The 24,684-nt window shown below is 44.4% G+C and overlaps 1 protein-coding gene across 6 annotated transcripts in view; it reads right to left on the bottom strand.

The window, feature by feature from the left end:
• ESRRG (estrogen related receptor gamma) overlaps positions 1–24,684 on the bottom strand; it is a 1,192,991-nt gene that overhangs the window by 261,727 nt on the left and 906,580 nt on the right. For all 6 annotated transcript variants that reach the window (XM_030196026.1, XM_030196025.1, XM_030196029.1 and 3 more), the window contains one exon: positions 15,356–15,472. In XM_030196026.1, coding sequence (XP_030051886.1) covers positions 15,356–15,472 — 117 coding nt within the window. The remainder of the gene's footprint in view (positions 1–15,355; positions 15,473–24,684) is intronic.

Raw genomic sequence — 24,684 nt, 5'->3', positions numbered from 1 at the left:
GATGCATTTAATTATAGCTCAGTTTAAATAGAAAATAAAGTTCTCTCATCTTTATCTGCTGGGCTCCGCTTAATTATATTTAGGTCACTTGGATTTTTCAGTAAATTTTGAGGTCTGTCTTCTGCTGCAGTGGGTCCATGAACAAGTCTACCTTGGCCTATTTCAGCAGCAGAGATGTTGTCTGTCATGATATGCACAAAATTAACCCCACTTGGAGAAATTACCCCAAAAGAAGGCATGCTTCTATTAAAACCAGAACTGAATTCCTACTTAGATTATGTATGTTTACGAATGAAATCTGCTAATACACAGTGCATCATGCATTTAAAAAAAAAGAAAAGATCTCTCCCCTACTTCAATTTTATGGAGGAAAAGAGATGATGGGAGACCAACAGTTTCTGTCTACTCCTAAAAGGGGCAATTCAACAACAGGTGCTCGGAGGGTGCACAGTAAGAACCAATTCTACATATCTACCATTTAGGTATGAGCACTTACACTAGTCACAGAGCTCGTGTAAGTGGTCAGTCCATACCTGTGTAGCATACAATATTCTGTAAGTTACGTGCATAAGTGGGATCCCTGCCCATACTCCAACAATGTGTATACCCCAATTACGGGAGCTGATGACTGTTTTGAAATAATTTAGCTAGGGACGCAAACAAGTGCCTGACCCATCCTTAGCTAAATATCACAAGAAATTTAATGTGTGTGTTGCCATAGCCAGGAACTGAGTTGTTTCCACCTATGTCAACATATTCTAACTTTTTAAAAAATCATCCTCGTTCATGTGGCTGCAGATAGTACTTAAATGGCTGAGGTCCCCCACCCCTTTTTGCAGGGGATCTTAAATCCCTGGTGGACCAGAAGCCCTGTAGCAGGTGTATACTACATAAGCACATAAGTACTGCCACACTGGGAAAAGACCAAGGGTCCATCGAGGTCAGCATCCTGTCCACGACAGCGGCCAATCCAGGCCAAGGGCACCTGGCAAGCTTCCCAAACGTACAAACATTCTATACATGTTATTCCTGGAATTGTGGATTTTTCCCAAGTCCATTTAGTAGTGGTTTATGGACTTCTCCTTTAGGAAACCGTCTAACCCCTTTTTAAACTCTGCCAAGCTAACCACCTTCGATATAACAAAAGAGAGGGAACGAAGTACAAACTAAAGTCCAAACAAAAAAAACCAGCACCACGGGCCTTTAAAAATGGAACACAGTTCTTTAATGAATGAGCCTTGACAGAACTGTGTTCCATTTTTAAAGGCCCGTGGTGCTGGTTTTTTTTGTTTAAGCTAACCACCTTCACCATGTTCTCTAGCAACGAATTCCAAAGTTTAATTATGCGTTGGGTGAAGAAACATTTTCTCCGATTTGTTTTAAATTTACTACACTGTAGTTTCATCGCATGCCCCCTAGTCCTAGTATTTTTGGAAAGCGTGAACAGACGCTTCACATCCACCTGTTCCACTCCACTCATTATTTTATATAGCTCTATCATGTCTCCCCTCAGCTGTCTCGTCTCCAAGCTGAAAAGCCCTAGCCTCCTTAGTCTTTCTTCATAGGGAAGTCGTCCCATCACCGCTATCATTTTAGTCGCCCTTCAAATCTCTGCCTCATTGTATACTCCATCCTCTTAACAAAAAAAAAAAAAAAAAGCATATCTCATCAAACCATCACAAATGATGCCACCAGGGCAGGGCTCCTTCCCCTTCTGGAAGCTGATTTTTTTCAAGGGGTTTATTTTACATTGCGAATGCTATGGGGCTTGGAGGTCAGCATCTAGGACCCACTGAACTACTAGGGTGTTGAATTCCCCACGTCCACCTCCTTCCATGGCAAAGCAGAGTGCAGGCATAGCCTAGTTGTTCAAGCACTGGGTTTGACATCCCAAAGCTCCCAGTTCCAATGTGATCTTCAGCAAAACATTTAACCCTCTTATTGCCACAGGTACAAAATTTGATTGTGAGCCTGACAGAAAAATATCCAGTGTACCTAATATAACTCACCTTGAGCTACTACTGAAAAAGGTGTGAACAAAATCCAAATAAAGTGGCCTCTCACTGGCAGGAAATGGCCCCTTAAGTGTGCCTGCTGCACACAATGCACCTCTGGGGCCTATATCTTTGGTAAAAATAAATGGGGAAAGTCTTTTTTTTTTGTGCCTGTTTTCACAAATGTGATTATCAGTTGTCTGCTTTACATGATTTTGGATTACAGCAGCTCATTAATTTTACATTTCAATCAATTTTTGCACATAGTGGAAATTTACTGAAAAATTGCCCACTTCTGTAATTTTCTGATGTGTCAGATCCCTTTTATGAAGCAATTTCTCACTTTAGTACAACTGGATTCTAACAGGACAATACTCTAGCAGGGCGGCTGGTAGGAACCCTATCCTGTAAAGGAAGGGAGGAGCCACCTTTCCTTTACAAAATACTACTGTAACAGCGAAAACACACCAATCATACAGCCAAGTGTTTGTACTTAAATGTCCAAGATACTTGCGTAATTTACAGTACTCTATATTATGGGTGGAAGTGGAAGTCTCACCTGGGCCCCACCCAAATGTATGCTCCCCTAAATGTATAATAGATTGTCTGCATTTAAGCGTCACTTGTATGTTTAGTTTTATAGAAAACTAGAAACATGAAAGTACACTTGCTTGTGTAATTGCTATCAGAGTACTCAGTTATATTCTGTAATACATACAGGCAAATTCCTTAGCAACAAATGCAAAGGGGGGGGAGGGCGTTCACTGGGGTGGCGCATGGGCAGGGCATAGACTGGCAGACATTCACACATTTACTGTAAGTTACATGTATCTAGGCATGCCCATTTACACCAGACATAGATCTGACCTAGGTGACAGCACTTAAACGTAGGCCGATTTTCACCAGTATTCTAGAAGACTTACAAGGGTAAGTGCTCTCATAGAACCGGCTCACTACTCATGTTAGTTGGGCACCTAGATTGTGGTGCCCAGTTATAGAACTGCCTCCTGCACAACAGTATATTTACAGAATAGCGTGTAGAGGGAATTTTGAGACATGTGCATATTTATTCTAATAAGGGTGAAACTGTTTGCTCCTATGTTACAAAATTGCTCCCTAAGCCTCACTGGATAATAATTAGGACTTCTTTCTCCTACAGCAGGGGTGGGCAACTTTTACACAAAGAGGGCTGCAAGAATGCCAGTATTACCCCTAGAGGGTCACACGAATGTGAATACTACACCTAGAGGACTGTGTGAATGTCAGTACTACCCCTAGAGGGCCGCCATATTACATAATGTTAGAGCCGAAATGCATGTAGCTCTGTAGAACTTCTGTAATAAATAAACAAGGAAAACTTAAATTAAAAATGATAAAAACAAACTTGTAAAGTAAAATTGCCAAAACTCTGGTTAATGAAGTTTTCTGTGCATACTTCCCATAGTCTCAGGGGCTGCATAAAATTCAATAGTGGGCCACAATTCACTCACAGGCCACAAGTTGCTCACCTCTGCCCTAGAGGCTGTAAATGAAGCTTCTATGATTCCTTCAGACCTGGCTGACCAGGTGAATAGACGACCTGATATGCAAATCACACCCAGGCCCTCTGAATGGCAGTCCACAGTACTACTACTGAGTCACTGAGTCAGCCATCTACCTTCCTTGTTATGGACTTATTAAGGAAAGTCTTCACTGTAGATTATTATTGATATCTGGATTTGTTTTTCTTCCAGTTGACTAAGTATGTTTCAGTTCAATTATCTGCTTCAGGAGGCACAATCCAAATTCTGTTTTCTTTCATTACAAACTGTCTGTACCAGTAGCTGCTCTACCATCCTTCCACAAAAACAAAATCCATCCTTAGGAAAATCCTTCTCCTAATGTTAGCTCCAGTCCTCTGGAGAAACAGATCAGGTTTTTAGGATAACTATCATCAAGGCCCAGGGAAGGGATCTTGATAGACCGAAACTCTTTAAACACTGATTAACTTTCTAGAGGCACCATTAACATCTCTAGCCATGTGCTTTGCTGGTTCTCATTTAAGTAATTGCATTTTTGGTAAGATAATAATCCCTTTCTACTTAATTATCCACAATGACTATTCATATGCTATATCTCTCTGCAGTAAGATGAGACAATTAATCAGAAACTTCTGGTTATCCTGAAAACTGGACCTGGATGTGGCTCTGGAAGCTAGGAGTTAACTAACTTGGGGCTCCTTTTACTATGGTGCGCTATTGGATTTAATGCACGCTAATGATTAGTGTGCGCTAAGGGCCAGATTCTATATATGGCATCTAGAAAATCCATGTGGAAAACATTTCCACCTAAGAGAATTCTGTAAGAGGTGCCTAGATTTAGGCGTGGTATATAGAACAGGATTAGTTGATATCCTAGTGCACAAAACTACTCGCCTCCATTTACAAAACTACTCGCCTCCATTTACACCAATGAAAACATGGTGTAAATCCTGGCGTGTAGATTTAGGCGCAGAGGATTCTCTAACAATGCATGTAAATTTTGGAATGCCCATGAGACACCCTTTTTCCCGCCCATAATCATGCCCCTTTTTGCCTGCGTGCATTAAAATTTAGGCGCAGTGCATTACACAATACGCTTATGGAGTTGTGCCCGTAAATTCGAATTATTGCCAATTAGTGCTCATTATTGCTGTTAAGTGCAGTTAACAATGCTGATTGACTTAAGCCAATTAAGTTACGAGCATTGTTACAGAATACGCTTGGATTTCGGCGCAGAATGCTAGGTGCACTATATAGAATCTGGGGGTAAATGCCATTCAGCCCATTATATTCCCATAGGCTTCTTAACATTTAGCATGCACTAAATCTATTAGTGCACTTTAGTAAAAGGAGCCTTTTGTCTATTATGGCAACATTCCTAAAGTCAATAAGGCTCTCTAATACTGGAGGTTCATTTTTGATATGTAGATATGTGAGTTGCCTAATTTTTTCATCAAATGTTCATCAATCTGTTTTCATTTTGTCATTTACTGGGATTGCTGTAATAAACTGTAATGAGGCTGCCAGGGCCTCGGTAACCCAATAGATCTTTACAAGTTAGTTTTCAAAAATGCTAAAATTTGGCATGCACTGCGCATATTCCATAATTGCACATGCAACTTAAATAAGCAGTTAATTGTAGACTGGCACCCAAACCAGCACTACCGCGACATCAGAGTTTTGCCAGAGTTGAGGTGGGAGCCGGCTTCTTGATGCCGTTCGAGGACGTGGTTCCTCTGCTTTTAGGAAGGTTCGGTCTCGACACTCCCATCAGGAAGTATTGTCTGACACCGAGGAAGAGTGCTCATGGGATTCAGAGGAATATCCAATGTACTTTTCCTCAGATGAGTCCTATGGAATTCCCTCTGAACCCTCAACTCCACCTGAAAGGAGAGTCTCCTCTGGAGAGCCTTTCATTCCCATCTTTTGTAGAGGAAATGGCTGATGCCATTCCATTTCCTTTGAGCCCAAGACCAAGATGCTCGAGGTCCTGGACTACACATCTCCTAAGGAGGCTGTGATTGCACCTCTCCACGAGGTACTCAGGGAAGTCCTCGTCAGGAACTGGGAGACCGGGGGTATGGAGTGTATGGCCAGTAGATCTTCTCTGCTGCACCCACATAACTAACTAGGCAAAATACGACTGCTATTTAAGTGGTTCTACATACCTACTTAGTTATGAGAGTACCAGCATTTCTCTCTCCCTCTTCCTCCTTCTGTGGGTGTAGCGTCTCTTCCCCTTCCCTCCTCCAGCCCAGAATTTCCTCTCAGACCTCCCTATCTTCCTCCCTTTTGCATTCTAGCTGCAATTGCAGTTGACGCTGCAGCCCGCCACTGCCATACCTCCAGACTCCACTCTGGCTAAGACCCCTTGCAGATCTACCTTCCTGATGCTGCCGCCACTCCCTGCCACTGTCTGAACCTCTGCTCCGCCTCCATACCTGTAATCTTCACCAGCAATCAAAACACTTCACACCCATGTACTCTCAGCTCCCAAAGACCCTTCTGGTCCCACTCCCTCTGACGTACACTTATTTTCATGAAGAGGGACCAGAAGAGCCTTCAGGAGCTGAGAGCACATTGGGTATAAAGTGTTTTGATTGCTGCTGCAGCTGGTGGGCTCAGAAGCTGAGTGGAGGTATGGAAAGAGACAGGCAATAGTGGCAACTGCAATCATAAAGCCAATAACAGGAAGGGAAATCAGCCCGGGTCCTGATGTAGCAGGGCAGGTATAATTGGTAAGGTGATGGTTGGCTTGCAGCAGCTTTTGAAACTCTCCAAAGGCTGGCACCCTCTGCCACACTTACAGTGCTTACCAGGTTGCGCTGGCCCTACTTTATAGCATGGTAAGGGGTACGGAATGGGCATGGACTGCTCCTTGCAGTTAATACACTGTAACTTATCACTCATTAACTGTTAACCACAGCAGATAATGGAGATCACTTAACACCACCTTGACTAGTGGTATTAAAGTGATCTGGAAGTGCACTGTTAACCGCACTTCCATTTTCTGCAATACAGAAGGTGTGTGCTAAGTAAGGACGCTGGAAACTTACCACAGAGGCTTTGCAGTTATCTCACATTCATTTCTGAAACTACTCTTTAATGGGACCCTCAGTTATAATACAGGAGATCAGGCAACTACATGATGAAAAACCCACCAGACTGGTTCATCAAGTACCCCACCAAACACATCACATAAATGTTTGAAAGAAGTCAATTTCCAACAGACAAAGGTGACATAGTACTCACACCTATCCACAAAAACATTACCAGCAAGATCAGTGATATCACAAATTATAGACCAGTAGCCTCAATATCACTACCGACCAAAATGATGGAAGGTCTAATAACACAGCAACTAACAGAATACTTGACAAAATTCTCAAATCTTCATAAATCCCAATCAGGTTTCATACCACAACACAGCACTGAGACAGTCATAACCACCCTGATAATGAAATTCAGAAGCATAATATGCCAAGGACAAAGTGTTTTACTACTGAATAAACTTCAAACAGCCCAGAATACAGCAGCCAGACTAATCTTCGGAAAACCAAAATACGAAAGTGCAAAACCCTTACGGGAGAAACTACACTGGCTACCACTCAAGGAACGCATCACTTTTAAAGTATGCACCTTAGTCCACAAAATCATTCACGGTGAAGCCCCTGCATACATGTCCGACCTAATTGACCTGCCACCCAGAAACGCTAAAAGATCGTCCCGAACCTTCCTCAATCTCCATTTCCCTAAGTGCAAAGGCATAAAATACAAAGTACTGCACGGATCAACTTTCACATACATGAGCACACAATTCTGGAATACACTACCATGCAGCCTGAAAACGACCTACGAACTAACCGACTTCCGCAAACTACTAAAGACTTATCTCTTCGCGAACATCTACGGCAAGGATCAAAACACATGAAGCCCATACAATCTCATAGACACGCACCAATACACTCTCTGAAATCTCTTCTCCCGCGCTCTCACCACTCTTAAACCCTACCCACAGATAAAATTGTCAGACCTCCCTGTTCCCTCGATACTGTTTTGTCCCCCTCTCAACTCACCACTGTTATATTCCACTGTCCTATCCCCTAATAATATCCTGAATTTACTCTGTCTTATCTAACTCTTCACAATGTAACCCATAATTGTACTGCAACCAATTGCACTTCCATCATTTACAATGTATTGTAAGCCACACTGAGCTCGCAAATAGGTGGGAAAATGTGGGATACAAATGCAAATAAATAAATAAATAAAATACTGCAATTTGGCATGTCAAGTGAGTTCGACCTAGTAGACCACACCATACTAATGACACTTCTGAACAACATAGGAATCAGTGCTGCAGTGGCAACATGGTTCAATGGCTTCCTAAAGACCAGATCCTACATTGTAAAGATGTCCAACCAAACATCAGCCTCATGGATCTCTGAATAGAGGGTACCATATGAATTGCCAATATCACCAATACTGTTCAATGTAATGATAGTGCCACACATAAAAAAACTGGAATTAATGGGTTTCAACATATTTATAAATGCAGACGACGTCACCATCTTCATACTTTTCCAAAACAATATCACAAACATAAAGGACAAAATAAAAAAAAGGACTGGACCTCATGGAAGAATGGGCAACAACTTTCAAACAAACTGAACAGAGACAAAAATAAATTTCTAGTACTATCCAGTCCACACAACCCCACATCCTACTAAAAATTCACAATCAAACAGCAAACAAACATACCACATCGAAACACAACTTAAAATACTAGGAATCATTCTTGACAAACATCTAACACTGGACAATGAAATATCAGCAGCAACATCAAAATACTTCAGAACACTATGGAAACTAAGAAGAATAAGAGACTATTTCCCTAGACAATCTTTACAGATACTGGTCCAATCAACGATAGTATTGCAACTAGACTACTGCAATGCAGTATATGTAGGGTGCAAGGAATCAAAATACGAATGAGCAGCTCCACTGCTTGAAACACTACATTGGCTACCAGTCAAGGGAAGGTAAAATTATGTATAATCATACCTGATAATTTTCTTTCCATTAATCATAGCTGATCAATCCATAGACTGGTGGGTTGTGTCCATCTACCAGCAGGTGGAGATAGAGAGCAAACTTTTGCCTCCCTATATGTGGTCATGTGCTGCCGGAAACTCCTCAGTATGTCGATATCAAAGCTCCATCCGCAGGACTCAGCACTTAGAGAATTACACCCACAAAGGGACACTCTGCCCAGCTCACCACCGCCGAAACGGGGGAGGGGAAGTAACCCAGCTCATCCCCACACAAGTGGGGGAGGGGAATCCGTCCAGCTCATCCCCGCGGAGCGGGGGAGGGACACCACACCCGCCGATGCGAGGGGATCTGGCTTATCCTGCAACCGCAACCGCGGGAGGAGCTGACTGACCCGAACACCGCCGAAGCGGGAGGGGTACAAAGCTGCCCTACAGCCGCACGAAGCGGGAGGGAGTGCCGGCAGAATTTAAATCTCAATCCAGCCCCGTAAAACGGAGGGGAGAGGAATGCAGCAGCTCACTGTAACACAAACTCGTCTCAACTCTTGAAGAATCCAAGTGAAGGAAGAACTTGAACGCGAAGTCTTTCTGAAGTAACTGAAGACTAAACTTGAACCTGAAATGCAACCAGAATAAAAACAGTACAGATATCTGGGAGGGGCTATGGATTGATCAGCTATGATTAATGGAAAGAAAATTATCAGGTATGATTATACATAATTTTACCTTCCATATCATCAAGCTGATCAATCCATAGACTGGTGGGATGTACCGAAGCAGTACTCACCCAGGGCGGGACATAGAAATCCCTGACCTCAACACTGAAGCTCCAAACCGGGCCTCCGCCCGTGCAGCCACAGTCAAACGGTAATGCTTGGAGAATGTATGAGCCGAAGCCCAAGTTGCCGCCTTGCATATCTCTTCCAAGGAGACGGGTCCAGCCTCTGCCATCGAGGCCGCCTGAGCTCTCGTGGAGTGAGCCTTCAGCTGGATAGGCGGCACCTTCCCCGCGGCCACAAAAGCCGCTGCAATGGCTTCCTTGACCCATCTTGCCACTGTAGGCTTAGCAGCCTGCAGACCCTTACGAGGACCTGCAAACAGGACAAACAGATGATCCGATTTCCGGAAATCATTGGTCACTTCCAAGTATCTGATGATGATTCGTCTCACATCCAGATATTTAAGAGCAGAGTACTCCTCTGGGTAGTCCTCCCTACGAAAGGAAGGGAGACAGAGCTGCTGATTCACATGGAAGCGAGAAACAATCTTGGGCAGGAAGGAAGGCACTGTGCGAATAGTCACTCCTGCCTCAGTGAACTGCAGAAAAGGCTCTCGACATGAGAGCGCCTGGAGCTCGGAAACTCTTCTGGCTGAAGTGATAGCCACCAAAAAGACTGCTTTCAACGTCAGGTCTTTCAGAGATGCCCTCGACAAGGGTTCAAAAGGCGGCTTCTGCAATGCTCTTAGCACCAGGTTGAGATTCCACGCAGGCACCACTGAGTGCAGAGGAGGGCGCAGGTGATTAACTCCCTTGAGAAAGCGCACCACATCTGGCTGTGAAGCCAGGGAAGCACCCTTCAGGCGGCCCCTGAAGCAAGCCAGAGCCGCTACCTGGACTTTAAGGGAACTGAGCGACAGGCCTTTCTCCAGACCTTCTTGCAGGAACGCCAACACTGAAGCAATTGGAGCAGTGAAGGGAGAAAGTGAGCCTGCTTCACACCACGCTGCAAATATACGCCAAACCCTGGCGTAAGCAGTAGAAGTAGAGCGCTTCCTCGCTCTCAGCATAGTGGCGATGACCTTGTCTGAGAAGCCCTTCTTTCTCAGACGCTGCCGCTCAATAGCCAGGCCGTAAGACCAAAGGGGGAGGGGTCCTCCATCACCACGGGACCCTGATGTAACAGGCCCTGCTCCACTGGCAGCCGCAGAGGATCGTCGACTGAGAGCCTGATCAAGTCCGCATACCAGGGACGTCTGGGCCAATCCGGACCCACCAGGATTACCCTGCCGGGATGCTTTGCCACCCGGTCTAGCACCCTTCCCAACATGGGCCAGGGCGGGAACACATAGAGGAGCTCTTGTGTCGGCCACTGTTGGAGAAGAGCATCTACTCCCAGGGATCGAGGGTCCCGTCCTCTGCTGAAGAAGCGCGGCACTTGGCAATTGGCCGATGACGCCATCAGATCTAGGCTCGGCTGGCCCCAGCGCTTCGTGATGTCCAAGAACGCCTGAGCCGATAGCTGCCACTCTCCGGGCTCCAAGGTATGGCGACTGAGAAAGTCCGCCTTGACATTCATTACTCCGGCAATGTGGGCCGCTGAAAGCTGCTCCAGGTTCGCTTCCGCCCACTGGCAAAGATTCATAGCCTCCTTGGCTAGAGGGGCGCTCTTGGTACCTCCCTGGCGGTTGACATAGGCCACAGCCGTGGCATTGTCCGACAGTACCCGTACAGGCTTCAACACCAGTACCGGGATGAACTCCAAAAGCGCCAACCGAATGGCTCTGAGTTCAAGGAGGTTGATAGACCACTTTGCCTCTGCAGGAGACCAGAGCCCCTGCGCTGTCCTTCCCAAGCAGTGGGCTCCCCAGCCCGACAAGGAGGCGTCCGTCGTGACGACAATCCACTCTGGGGTCACCAGAGGCATTCCCGCAGACAACTTGTCTGTCTGCATCCACCAGCTCAGCGCCTTGCGCACTGCTGGGTCCAAGGGAAGTCGCACAGCATAATCCTCCGACATCGGAGTCCAGCGCTGCAGCAAAGAGTGTTGAAGTGGTCTCATATGAGCCCTGGCCCAGGGCACTACTTCCATCGTGGCCGTCATAGAGCCCAACAGCTGCACATAGTCCCAAGCCCGAAGAGGAGAGGCTACCAGGAACTGGTCCACCTGAGCCTGAAGTTTGACAATCCGATTGTCCGGCAGGAACACTCTGCCCACTTGGGTGTCGAATCGAACTCCCAGGTACTCCAGGGACTGAGTCGGGCGCAGCTGGCTCTTCTCCCAGTTGATGATCCATCCCAGGGAGCTCAAAAGAGCAACTACCCGGTCCACAGCTTTGCCGCACTCTGCATAAGAGGGGGCTCGGATCAACCAGTCGTCCAGATAAGGATGGACTTGTACCCCTTCCTTTCGTAGGAAGGCCGCTGATGACCACCATTACTTTCGAAAAGGTCCGCGGAGCAGTAGCCAACCCGAATGGGAGGGCTCTGAACTGGAAGTGTCGTCCCAGGACTGCAAAACGCAGAAAGCGTTGATGAGGAGGCCAGATGGGAATATGCAGGTACGCTTCCTTGATGTCCAGGGAAGCCAAGAACTCTCCTGCCTTCACTGCCGCTATAACAGAGCGGAGAGTCTCCATGCGAAAGTGCCGCACTTTCAAGGCCCGATTGACCCCTTTGAGGTCGAGGATAGGCCGGACAGAACCTCCTTTCTTTGGTACCACAAAGTAAATGGAGTAACGTCCCTTGCCAAGCTGACTTTCTGGCACAGGAACGACCGTGCCCAGGCGGATCAGATTGTCCAAGGTCTGCTGCACTGCCACAGCTTTGACCGGAGACTTGCAGGGGGAGAGTACAAACCCGTCTTTTAAGGGTCGGCAGAACTCTAGCTTGTAGCCGTCTCTGATGACTTCCAGCACCCACGCGTCTGAAGTTATTGTGGTCCACTCGCCCAGAAACGAGGACAGCCGTCCTCCAATCTGCACTGGGGGGTGGACCAAGGCCCCGTCATTGGGTACGAGACCCTGGGGGAGGACCGGAGTGAGCACCTCCGGGACGGCGGTCTCTGCGAAAGGAATGCTGCTTGGGGGAGAAATTCCTCTTGAAGGAAGAGGGGGCAGAGGAACCCGACTTGCCCGGGCAATACCGACGGGCTTCCTGCAACCGTCCTCTGGAGGTACCGGGACGAGTACTAGCCCGAGCCCTGACCTCTGGTAATTTCTTGCCCTTAGACGTGCCGAGATCAGTCACGATTTTGTCCAGCTCGACCCCAAAGAGCAGCTTGCCTTTAAAAGGCAATCTAACCAGGCGGGATTTAGAGGCGTGGTCAGCAGACCAATGTTTCAGCCAAAGCCACCGCCGCGCAGAGATTGTCTGAGCCATGCCTTTAGCTGAGGCCCTCAAGACATCATACAGCAAGTCTGCCAAATAGGCTAAGCCCGATTCCAGGGCCGGCCAATCAGTCCTCAAGGAATGATCCGAGGGGGAAGCCCGCTGCACCATAGTCAGGCACGCCCTGGCCACATAGGAGCCGCAAACTGAGGCCTGCAAACTTAAAGCAGCCGCCTCAAAGGACGACCTTAAGGCCGCCTCCAATCTTCTGTCTTGGGCGTCCTTTAGGGCCGTGCCACCTTCCACCGGCAACGCCGTTTTCTTAGTCACCGCAGTGATTAAAGAATCCACGGTAGGCCACAGATAGGCCTCACGTTCACTCACAGCCAAAGGATAGAGGCGGGACATAGCCCTAGCCACTTTAAGGCTCGCTTCTGGGACATCCCATTGAGCCGAAATTAAGGTGTGCATGGCATCATGCACGTGGAAGGTTCTAGGCGGGCGCTTCGTCCCCAGCATAATGGCAGAGCCAACAGGGGCTGAGGGAGAGACGTCCTCCGGAGAGGAAATCTTCAAAGTGTCCATGGCCTGTAACAACAGGTTGGGCAAATCCTCTGGGCTAAAAAGCCGCGCTGCAGAGGGGTCATCCGCTCCATCCGAGCGGGGATCCGTCTCCTCCAAGGAATCCGCAAAGGACCGTTGGGAGACCTCAGACACGCTGCCCTCATCTACATCGGAGGAGACAAAGTCCTCCAAGGCCTGGGAATCAACCCGAGGGCGTTTACCTCTGGGAACCTCAACCTCTTTACCAGACGAGGGAGCAGGGGCAGCGTTTTGCTTGAGGAAAGCCTGATGCAGCAGCAAAACAAACTCGGGGGAGAAACCCCCCAGACCGTGCACTTCCGCAGCCTGGGCAACAGCCCTAGACGCACCCTCAACCGGCGCTCGCAAGAGCGGGGGAGATACATGCTGCGCATCCAAAATGGCGTCCGGCGCGACACTCCGCGAAGGAGCCGCGCGGGAAGAACGGCGCTTAACTTTAGCCGCTTTTGTGCCGTCGCCCAAATTAAGGGCGTTCATGGCATTAATGTCTCCAACCTCAAGGGCGGCCCACGAAGAAGCCGTCCGAGCCGCGTGGCCGGCCAAGATGGCGGAGGCGAGGAGCGGGGGATGGGCGTTTATGGCGGGAAAAACCGCCACGCCGGAGGAAGGACCGGGACATTCATCGGTCACGAAACTGTCACCCAACAAGGGCGAATCAGGCTGTAAGACCCCCGCATCCCCTCTAGAAGCGCTCAAGCGATCCGGGGAGCGACCCTTTCCGCCCTCGCCCTCCGACGCCATATGCCACGAGGAGAAGAATCGGGGAACCCCCTGCCCGCTATAAAAAGGTTAAAATTACCTGCTGTCCGCTCCGAGCTGTAACGAACTGGTGTCCCAGTGAGTAGCTGCAATGAACGTTTAAATAAACGTCGAAATAAACGCCTTTAAGGACGTTTAAATTTTTTTTTTTTTTTTAACGGAGCCAGCGGGAGGGGGGAGAAAAGGAGGGACCTGGCACCACCAGGTTTGCACTTGCTCAAAAGAGCCCTCAACCCCAGGCACTCAACAAAACCTAAAAATTAGGCTTGGAGGCCTAGCCAGAGCTGCTGCTGTGTGTGACCACCACCTGCTGAGATAGAGAACATACTGGGGAGTTTCCGGCAGCACATGACCACATATAGGGAGGCAAAAGTTTGCTCTCTATCTCCACCTGCTGGTAGATGGACACAACCCACCAGTCTATGGATTGATCAGCTTGATGATATGGAAGAATATTTTTCAAAGCGAGCACCCTAATCTTCAAGATATATTTGGAATGGCACCTGAATATATGCTTAACATGATTAACCCCAGCCCAGTAAACAGAAACTACCTACTCCTACATCTACCCAACTGCAAAAACACCATCTACAAAACTATCTACACAGCAGGATTTAGCTACCTGGGTTCCAAATGGTGGAATTCAATACCAAAAACCATAAGAAGCATTACAAATCTCCTCCAATTCAGAAAAGTAATGAAAACCTCTCTCTTCAAAAAACTGTACAGCTAATCACAAAGATATCGTCGCCTTCCTTTCAAATCTAACCTTCAAAAAATATACGAATAAACATCACCATAACTCTACAACTGAACACCTTCTCCTCTTCAAAAACTCTATGAATAAACCACATGAAATACAGATGCCCTCTCCACATTGCACAACACTATTGTAACTCCACCAAAATGTACTTTGAACCAAAATTTGTTTTTGGATACTAGTGGGATATAAGAATGCATAAGTAAATAAATTAAATTCCAGAGTCTGGCTTCCACTCCTTGGGCTGGCTAGCACTGTTTAAGCCTTAGTACTGAAAGGATAGTTTCTGGTGAGGCTATTCTGGATCAATTCATAGGCTTCTCAATAACGTAAAACCTGCTGCTCGAAGGGTGTGGACCTATGTGAAATTTAAATCATATAGATTTTTGGAATTATTACAAAATAATCCAGAGGGCATGGCACTACCCTGAAACAGAAAGCAGTGAAACAGCATGCTCAGGAAGAAAAATAGGCTAACCTGAATACAGAAGGATGAATTCTTAGACTGTAATGAAGACACTTACCGATTCCTCTTTTTTAATGACAGCTCACAATCTTGATGGTATATATATGTGTTTGTGTGTACCCTGGTGTGTGCATATATTGCAGAACCTTACCTTCCTTCAGCATGCCAACTTTCAAGCACTTCATGAAGCGGCAGGCTTGGCAGGACTTGCGTCTGCGTTTCGTGATTTCACATTCATTCGTTGCTGGACAGCTGTATTCTATGTTACCTGTGAAAAAGAAGAGGGCACAATAAGAGAAATTATTAGACAAAACTTGCCCCCCCTGAAATGACATTCACGCTACGACAGGTGATAAAACTGAGCAGCCTGACTAAGACAAAATATCATTTTAGATTTATGAGTGTAAACCGCAGTGCAATATTATCATAAATCACTGGATGCAGGCTGACCATGTAAAACAGCAAAGAGCTCTCCACACCTCTCCTTTGACTGCTGAAAGGTGGATGTACTTTAAAGTTAAGTGTTCATGTGCTTAAATTCTAAAACCGCATCAAGCAACCATGACATAACTTTGAATATTTTAAAGCAATCAAGACCTGTTTTAATTTATTGGCACCCCTTCTCCCCCCCCACCATTATTAGTTTTAATTAAATTTAAGAGGCCCTTTTACAAAAGGTGCGGCAAGCCTACTGAGAGCTTGTTGCATGCCAATTCGGCACTACTGCCAGGCTATCGGTGGTAGTTCCTGTCCACACCATATGTCACTTCCAGTGTATTAAAAATATTTTTATATTTTTACCACCAGGTTAGCGCACGAGCCCTTACCGCCTCCTAAATAGGTGGCGGTAAGGGATCCCCCATGAAATGGCTGCAGGGCAAGGGTTTAACACCACACGGCCAGTTCCTTATTTATTTTTAAAGCCTTTTACCTGCTGCAGTATAAAGGGGGCCTCAGTGCACGGCAAATCCATGCGCCAATGCCACCGCAGGGCCTGTCTTACTGCAGCTTGGTAAAAGGGGCCCTAAATGTCCTTATAACAGGCTCTAAGGGTTAAATATAAACCTATTTTGCATGACTCTCCCCTCACTGTACATCTCATAAGGAAGATGTGTGGTCAGTCGCCTCAATGCAAGTTCTGTCCAGAGCTAACTGGGAAATAAAGCATTTCTGCCACCCAGCTCTCTCACATCTTGCTTAAAAGGTCTTTTGTTACTTTCTAACCCTTTCCCCCTGTGATTAAGTGCATTAGTATCTTAATGAAAATGCATTCTAGTTATTGCCCTCTTGGGAAGTGGGAGGTCATTACACCAAATGCATAAATTGTCATCAGAGACAGCCCCAGCATAATTGCAAACTTACCCCGCCATGCCTGCAACTCTTGGGCTTCAACAAAATCCCCCACCCCCTTAAACATGCGCAGATTCGAGTAATTAGTATAGAGTCTGCCTGAGACCGCAGCATTGATGAAATATTTCAGAGTTAATCACACTTTGTAAACACTGATTTATATTGAGTACCATTCTCCACACTGATGTCTCCTCATTAAATATCACATTAGCGGATTGCAAGATTGCACAAAGACTGAAATCCTCAACAACTGCTAATTCAACGGGAAGTAATACTTAAAGCACTTATATCTACTGAAAATTGCTTAAGTATTTATGATTGTATTGTGTAACGAATGCAGGATAAACTCATCATATTTTTTCACTAAATTAATAGTCTAATGAAATGTATTTACAGTCTCCACTAAAACCTGCCTTCAGGGGGTATGGAGGGTTCACATAAAAACAAATTCTGATTTATTTATTTATTTCCCCCCCCCCCCCCCCTCCCCCAGTTGGTTGTGCTTTCTACTGTAATGGAAAATTCACAACACATCATGCCACACAAAATAGCCATAAACAGAGTAACTGTCCAAGGGGTCCTTTTACAAAGGCACACTGAAAAATGGCTTGCGGTAGTGTAGGTGCGGTTTTTGGGTGTGTGCTGATCCATTTTTTAGCGTGCCTGTAAAAAAGGCCTTTTGGGGGGGGGGGGCTGAAAATGGACAAATGGCAATAATGAAAATTGATGCGTGTCCATTTTGGGTCTGAGATTTTACCGCCAGCCATTGACCTAGTGGTAAAGACTCATGCGGTAACCAGGTGGTAATGACCTATGCGCGCCAAATGCCACTTGGTGCATGTCCGTTATGTGTGCCCGAAAATAAAAAAAATATTTTTCAGATGAGCGTATTGGATGTGCATCAAAAATGAAATTATCGCAAGAGCCATGCGGCAGTTGGGCAGTAACTCCATTTTGGCGTGCATTGGGCGCGCATAGACACTTACACGCTTAGTAAAAGGGCCCCCAAGTTTTATGTGAAAAACATATTTTTGGCTCTTCTGAACTGTGCTGGTAGCTTTTCTTGCAAAGCAGCAAGACTTTTTTTCTCCCTGTTTCCCCATCTTATTTGCAATAGTAAGGGGAGAAGTTATCAACGTGAGCTATCGTTATGATGGGCTACTTTACCGCAAGTCGTGCTATTTTAATGCAGGGTCTCATTGCACAAAATGGGTCTCTGTGTTAAAATAGCATACGTTATGGCAAAATAACCCATCTTAACAGTAGCTCATATTTGTAACTTCCCCTCTAAGTTTGGCTCTCACTGGTTCCAGCTTTCCAGGCCCTTTCCCTCAAGAGTCCTTCAGGGTGGCACTATGGATATAAGTTAATGCATAATTCAGTTAACCTGGAATCTCAGACCAATATGGTAATGAGGATCTAAGAAGAATGTGGGTACTATAGAACTCTGCACTTGTTACTTGAAATAGTACACATAACAAAATTAATCATATTTGTACTGGAAAGACTTTTGCAGAAGAAAAGATAGCAAACGGCTCAAGGTCAAGTTGGGAACGTCTTCGTCTTGTACGACAAACTATTTGACTCAAGACAGCAATACTGCTAAGCAGCATCCTGAATTATGAGTGTGCCTATTGCATTCTAAGGAAAAGATGACAATCCTTTTTCTCCATAGTTCCCAAAGCATTTTTGGAATGACTTACAATATTTACACGGTGCCCACCTAGAGCGCCATGCAATATTTAACTAATAAAGTTGGTTGATGACTCAATGTATATTTAAGCCCAGCTTCTACGGAAGCACTTTCTATCTCAATAGCCTGGAGGGACTAAATTTTTCTGTGACAAAAAAAATTAAAAGAATTTTTAAAAAGAGAGAGTACAGCAGTCTACAGGACTCGCAGGATTAGATTCCAGTACTCCTATAACACAGAAACTCCCGGTCAAATCAAACTGTGTGATGCTATCTCTTATGGATGAAGCCTGAAACTGGAAAAGTGTTTCTGGAAGTAAAATAAATGGCAGTTCATTTCCCACTAAGCTACTCATCATTATTTCAAATAACTTAGCTCATGGGAGCTGTCCTTTTTATTCGTTCCTCCAGCCAGGCAGAGTCAGCAGACTATTTTGTCTTTAGCATTGTAAATTTATTCTCTCTGCTGCTTGTCTCTATCAGCACCATCATTTTCATAAGACTACTATCTGACTCTGTTGTAATCCTTTGAGGCCAAGTGGCCAGTAGAACCAAGATTTCCTTTTTAAAACTTTCTTCCATCCAATGAATGCATAAGTTATAAGACTTACTCATAAAAATACTTTAATTGTTTTTTTCAAAATATGTGATCCGCTGAGCAAAAAGGTACCAAAATTGGGGTTATGTGACTTGCACAAGAGACATATTTTCAAAGCACTTAGCCTTCCAAAGTTCCATAGGTTCCATAGGCTAAGTGCTTTGAAAATATGCCTCATACTGATACCACAAGACAGAGGGATATCAACTGCATAATCCTGCAAACTTTCAACCAGGTATGGTCTAATTACCTCTTCAAAAATGAGAAATGTTTATCAATAAAAAAAAAAGTAATTAACCCCAGAAATCACATACCCCACTTTAAGTACCTGCGGTTTTTAGGCTGTGGAACATGAAAAACAAAGTTGTGAAAACAATTGCATAGTCCCTCTCTACTGACTGTATAGTACCCAAAACTTTTAAAAATGAAAGTTGCCCCTTCAAACTTTTATAGCGTTATCTCTATTATTTGTAACTCCACTTTTGGAACCTTTTTGTTCAGCGGGTCACATATTTTTATGGAGTCACTTTTCAGCAATACACAAAAAACAGTTGAGAAGCAAACTCATATAAATCTGTTGCCCCTAGAATACCCTATAACCTTTATATCCACTCTGCTTTATCAGTGGTTTATACTTTTTAGCAGTCAAATTCTCAGTCTTCCCTTGGGTCTGGTTAGCAAAGTTTAAACCAAACTATAGGAAAATTAACAATGTCTTCAACTATCTTCTGGCCCCAGTTGGCTCAGATTCTAAAAAACTGCCCCCACCTATCGCATTTGTCTACTTAGCTGTTACAACGTTACAAAAATTTGGAGTCTGCTATAGATATCCCCATCGGCTGCTGCCCTTTATAGAGGAACACAGAATACAATGGTGACTACAACCCAAAGGCCAACTAGTCTATACATTTTCTCTACTACACCAACAGTTCTGTCCTCCTATTTGGGCAGGCCTTTGCTTTCCTTCACTTAAATATGATGGTGATATAGATCTAACCTAGGTAGCTTAAAAGCTGTAAATATTTGGAACTAGATTTTATATATGGCACCTAAAAAAAATCAGTGCTTAGTTCAGTTTATAGAATACCATTTATGACTGAGAATTATGTCTAACTTTATGTACGGTCATTTGAACTACACTTCAGTTGGTGCAAATGTACATGCCATATTCCCCGTATTCTATAACAATACATGCAACTGCTAGGAACACCTTTGTTCCGCCCATGACCCTCCCATTTCCGCAACCCCTTTTTTACACACAAATAAAATTTAGGTGTGGACCCCACACCTACATTTACGTAAGTTCCAATTAAATCTCATTAGTGGCAATAATTGCTTGTTAAAATGCCAATTATTGGCACTACTGAGCTAATTATTCAATTAAATTGCGTGCACAAATTTGTATGTGCAATTTTTGGCGATTTTTTATAGACACTTTTGTGCCCACATTCTAGTGTCTAACTTCTTTAGCCACTGCTTCCAAATTTCCCCAGTCATCCATGAATTTGCGTTAGCCTCGTATGACACAGGAAGTCGCTAAAATTCTTGAAGCAACGGGGCTGTTTGCTCTTTCCAATGACGGGGGGTTCCAACTTCTCACTCCCATCCATATTGCAGCAAAGGAGGATCGTAAGTTGGTCCTGCGACCTTTTACTTCCTGTAGTTTCGGCTTGTTTGAATGCAAGTGTTCCATCAGGAATTGCTCGACAGTAGAGACCGTTTTTGTCAGCATTGAAAATGTCACGAGGTGCAAACTCCTTCAAGATGGTAGGAAGAACTGAAACCTAATTTTCAGTACCAAAGTCATTGTTTTTCACCATGCTGTTTCTTGAATTTTATGTTGTTCTTCTCCTTCCATCTTTCCAACCATCCAACAATGGCTTTGAATTCAGTTAGCCCAAGACTTTCAGCTAGCTGATTAGCTTTCTCCATAAGCAGTGGACCACTGATAGGAAACTGTCAGCTCATGACTTGAGAAAACCACCGAAGAAGAGCATCTTCTACCTCCTCAGCTTTTCCCGCGCGTTTTCATTTCCCGTGTGGATTTGTATTGTTTTGCCAGTCTTCCAAAAGCTGGTCTTTCTGCTTCAAGATACGTGAAATTTGACTGGGATTGACACAGTTTGTACAAAGGCATGCTTCAAAGCTTCAAAAATGTTTTTTGAGGCATAATTTGTACAGCGCTGCGTAACCCTAGTAGCGCTCTAGAAATGTTAAGTAGTAGTAGTATAAGCAGGAATGTTTTCGGGAAGAAACTGAAGGTTTCTTTTAATTTCAATAAATTTTTCTTAACATGAGAAATAAACAAAATACACATTATGTTAATACTTTTGTTAGTACAATCACCAAACGCTCATGAAAACAAAAGTAAAACATAATGGATATTATATTACCCAAGAGGGTTCACATTAAGTGAGTAAGCAGAGTTGTTTTAAACTTGAGTAAATCCAAGGTTTTTTACAGTTTCTGATAGAACAGAATAAAAGTGCAAAATCATCGTGTAGTCAAGAAATTAGTACTAAAGTACCAAACTAATGATGTAGCATACTGTTATCCATGTGAAATTTATTACAGAAAAGCTGTCTTCTAGGGAATAGCAGCATTTTTACTAAAAAGCAACAGTGTTCACAATTGTCTGAGCAGTACTATATGAGGGTTTGACGGGGCTAAAAATAAGTACATAAGTAATGCCATACTGGGAAAAGACCAAGGGTCCATTGAGCCCAGCATCTTGTCCACGACAGCGGCCAATCCAGGCCAAGGGCACCTGGCAAGCTTCCCAAACGTACAAACATTCTATACATGTTATTCCTGGGATTTTGGATTTTTCCAAGTCCGTTTAGTAGCGGTTTATGGACTTGTCCTTTAGGAAACCGTCCAACCCCTTTTTAAACTCTGCTAAGCTAAAAGCCTTCACCACATTTTCCGGCAATGAATTCCAGAGTTTAATTACACGTTGGGTGAAGAAAACTTTTCTCCGATTTGTTTTAAATTTATTACACTGTAGTTTAATCGCATGCCCCCTAGTCCTAGTATTTTTGGAAAGCGTGAACAGACGCTTCACATCCACCTGTTCCACTCCACTCATTATTTTATATACCTCTATCATGTCTCCCCTCAGCCGTCTCTTCTCCAAGCTGAATAGCCCTAGCCTCCTTAGTCTTTCTTCATAGGGAAGTCGTCCCATCCCCGCTATCATTTTAGTCGCCCTTCGCTGCACCTTTTCCAATTCTACTATATCTTTCTTGAGATGCGGCGACCAGAATTGAACACAATACTCAAGGTGCGGTCGCACCATGGAGCGATACTATGGCATTATAACATCCTCACACCTGTTTTCCATACCTTTCCTAATAATACCCAACATTCGATTCACTTTCCTAGCCGCAGCAGCACACTGAGCAGAAGGTTTCAGTGTGTTATCGACGACGACACCCAGATCCCTTTCTTGGTCCGTAACTCCTAACGTGGAACCTTGCATGACGTAGCTATAATTCGGGTTCTTTTTTCCCACATGCATCACCTTGCACTTGCTCACATTAAACGTCATCTGCCATTTAGCCGCCCAGTCTCCCAGTCTCGTAAGGTCCTCTTGTAATTTTTCACAATCCTGTCGCGAGTTAACGACTTTGAATAACTTTGTGTCATCAGCAAATTTAATTACCTCGCTAGTTACTCCCATCTCTAAATCATTTATAAATATATTAAAAAGCAGCGGTCCTAGCACAGACCCCTGAGGAACCCCACTAACTACTCTTCTCCATTGTGAATACTGCCCATTTAACCCCACTCTCTGTTTCCTTTCCTTCAACCAGTTTTTAATCCACAATAGGACATTTCCTCCTATCCCATGACAGAGGATGGGGAAAGTGTATGAGAGCCAGGGGAAGCATTAGAGAAGACAACTGGGAATGAGGGAGTCAAAACAGAGTTATTAGAAGAATGTGAGAGGAGGTGACTTAAATAAAATGGTTGAGAGGTGGTAAAGACAAGAGGAGAGGGTGAGAGTAAGACAAGGTGGTTGTGGGGACAGAATCAGTGAGGAGATGATGGGGAATGGCAAAAGAACTGGGGGGGAGGGTGGCTATTTGAAAAGAAGGGAGTCAAAGTAGGAGACTGATGGAGGAGCAACTGGATCAGGGGGAGAGGAAGAGTTGGAGGGTGAGAGATGATAAAGGAAAGAAGAGAGGTGAGATTCATGTGTGAGTAGATTGAGAGCAAAGAGATAATATTGCAGAGACAAATTTGGAGGTAAAGAAGAGAGAAATGGAAGAAAATCAAATCAAAATAATTCTTATTGACCCCCTGACTCCCCTCTTCAGGGTTCAATTTGGTTTACAGTAGTTGAATTATAAAACCTTATGCAAAGCTCTAGTCAAAATTACAATAATACACATAAACCAAAGCAGTATAAAATCAAACATAAAGTCAATACCTACAAACACCCACCATATAGAAAACAACACTCATGGCAACCTAGTGACAAACAATATCATGAAATAATAATGTTTTAACCTTTTTTCCTAAAGAGTAAATAACTTCTTTCCAACCTAATATATTTAGGAAAAGAATTAGCAATTCTTTAAAACTGGACATTTTTAAGTCAAGGGGGGTCATAAAGTTAGTTGGTTTCTTAATTGGGATGAAGAGCAAATATAGAAGTTGAGAATGTGTTAATAAGTAGTTCAGAAGCAAATCCATATTATATCTGAAAAAGCAAACATGCTACTTTAAAATTAATTCTATCCCTAACAGGGATCCACTCCATTGGAACTTTGATAAACATGATAAGATACTGCTGTATTTATTAAAATAAAAAACAGTCTTGCTGCAGTATTTTGAATAAGATATAATTATTTGAATATTTAGAACTAATGCCTAAAAATTACAAGAACATTGCTGGAAGTATTTTGAACAAGCTGTAATTATTTGAGGGGTCTTTTTATTAAGGTGTACTGAAAAATGGCCTGTAGTAGTGTAGGCATGTGTTTTGGGCGTGCACAGATCCATTTTTCAGGACGCCTGTAAAAAAATGCCTTTTTAAAAAATTTTGACGAAAATGGACGTGTGACAAAATAAAAATTGGTGAGCGTCCATTTTGGGTCTGAGACCTTATCACCAGCCATTGACTTAGCAGCAAGGTCTCACAAGATAACCGAGTGGTAATGACCTAAGCGCATCAAATGCCACCTGGCACATGTAGCAGACGCGCACCAGAAAATAAAAATTATTTTTTGGACGCATGCCAAAAATGAAATTAGTGCAAGAGCCACGTGGTAGCTGAGCGGTAACTCCAAATTGGTTATGTGGCATGGAGGAGCATAATTGAATGGGGCGCCCAAGTTTTCCTGAGGATGTCCTCGCAGGACGTCCCCCGCGAAGGGGCATGGAAACCCGTATTATCGAAACAAGATGGACGGCCATCTTTCGTTATGATTGAAAGGTCGGGGATGCCCAAATCTGAACATTTAGGTCGACCTTAGAGATGGTCGTCCCTGATTTTCGGCAATAATGGAAACTGAGGACGCCCATCTCAGAAACGACCAATACAAGCCATTTGGTTGTGGGAGGAGCCAGCATTCGTAGAACACTGATCCCCCTCACATGCCAGGACACCAACCGGGCACCCTAGGGGGCACTGCAGTGAACTTCAGAAAAAGCTCCCAGGTGCATAGCTCCCTTACCTTGTGTGCTGAGCCCCCCCCAAATCCCACTTCCCACAACTGTACACCACTACCATAGCCCTTAGGGATGAAGGGGGGCACCTAGATGTGGGTACAGTGGGTTTCTGGTGGATTTTGGATGGCTCACATTTACCACCACAAGTATAACAGGTAGGG

Source organism: Microcaecilia unicolor, chromosome 3, assembly GCF_901765095.1.
Source record: "Microcaecilia unicolor chromosome 3, aMicUni1.1, whole genome shotgun sequence".
Classification (NCBI taxonomy): domain Eukaryota; kingdom Metazoa; phylum Chordata; class Amphibia; order Gymnophiona; family Siphonopidae; genus Microcaecilia; species Microcaecilia unicolor.
The sequence above is the reverse complement of the archived record's forward strand: the minus strand, read 5'-3'. Positions and strand labels throughout refer to the sequence as shown.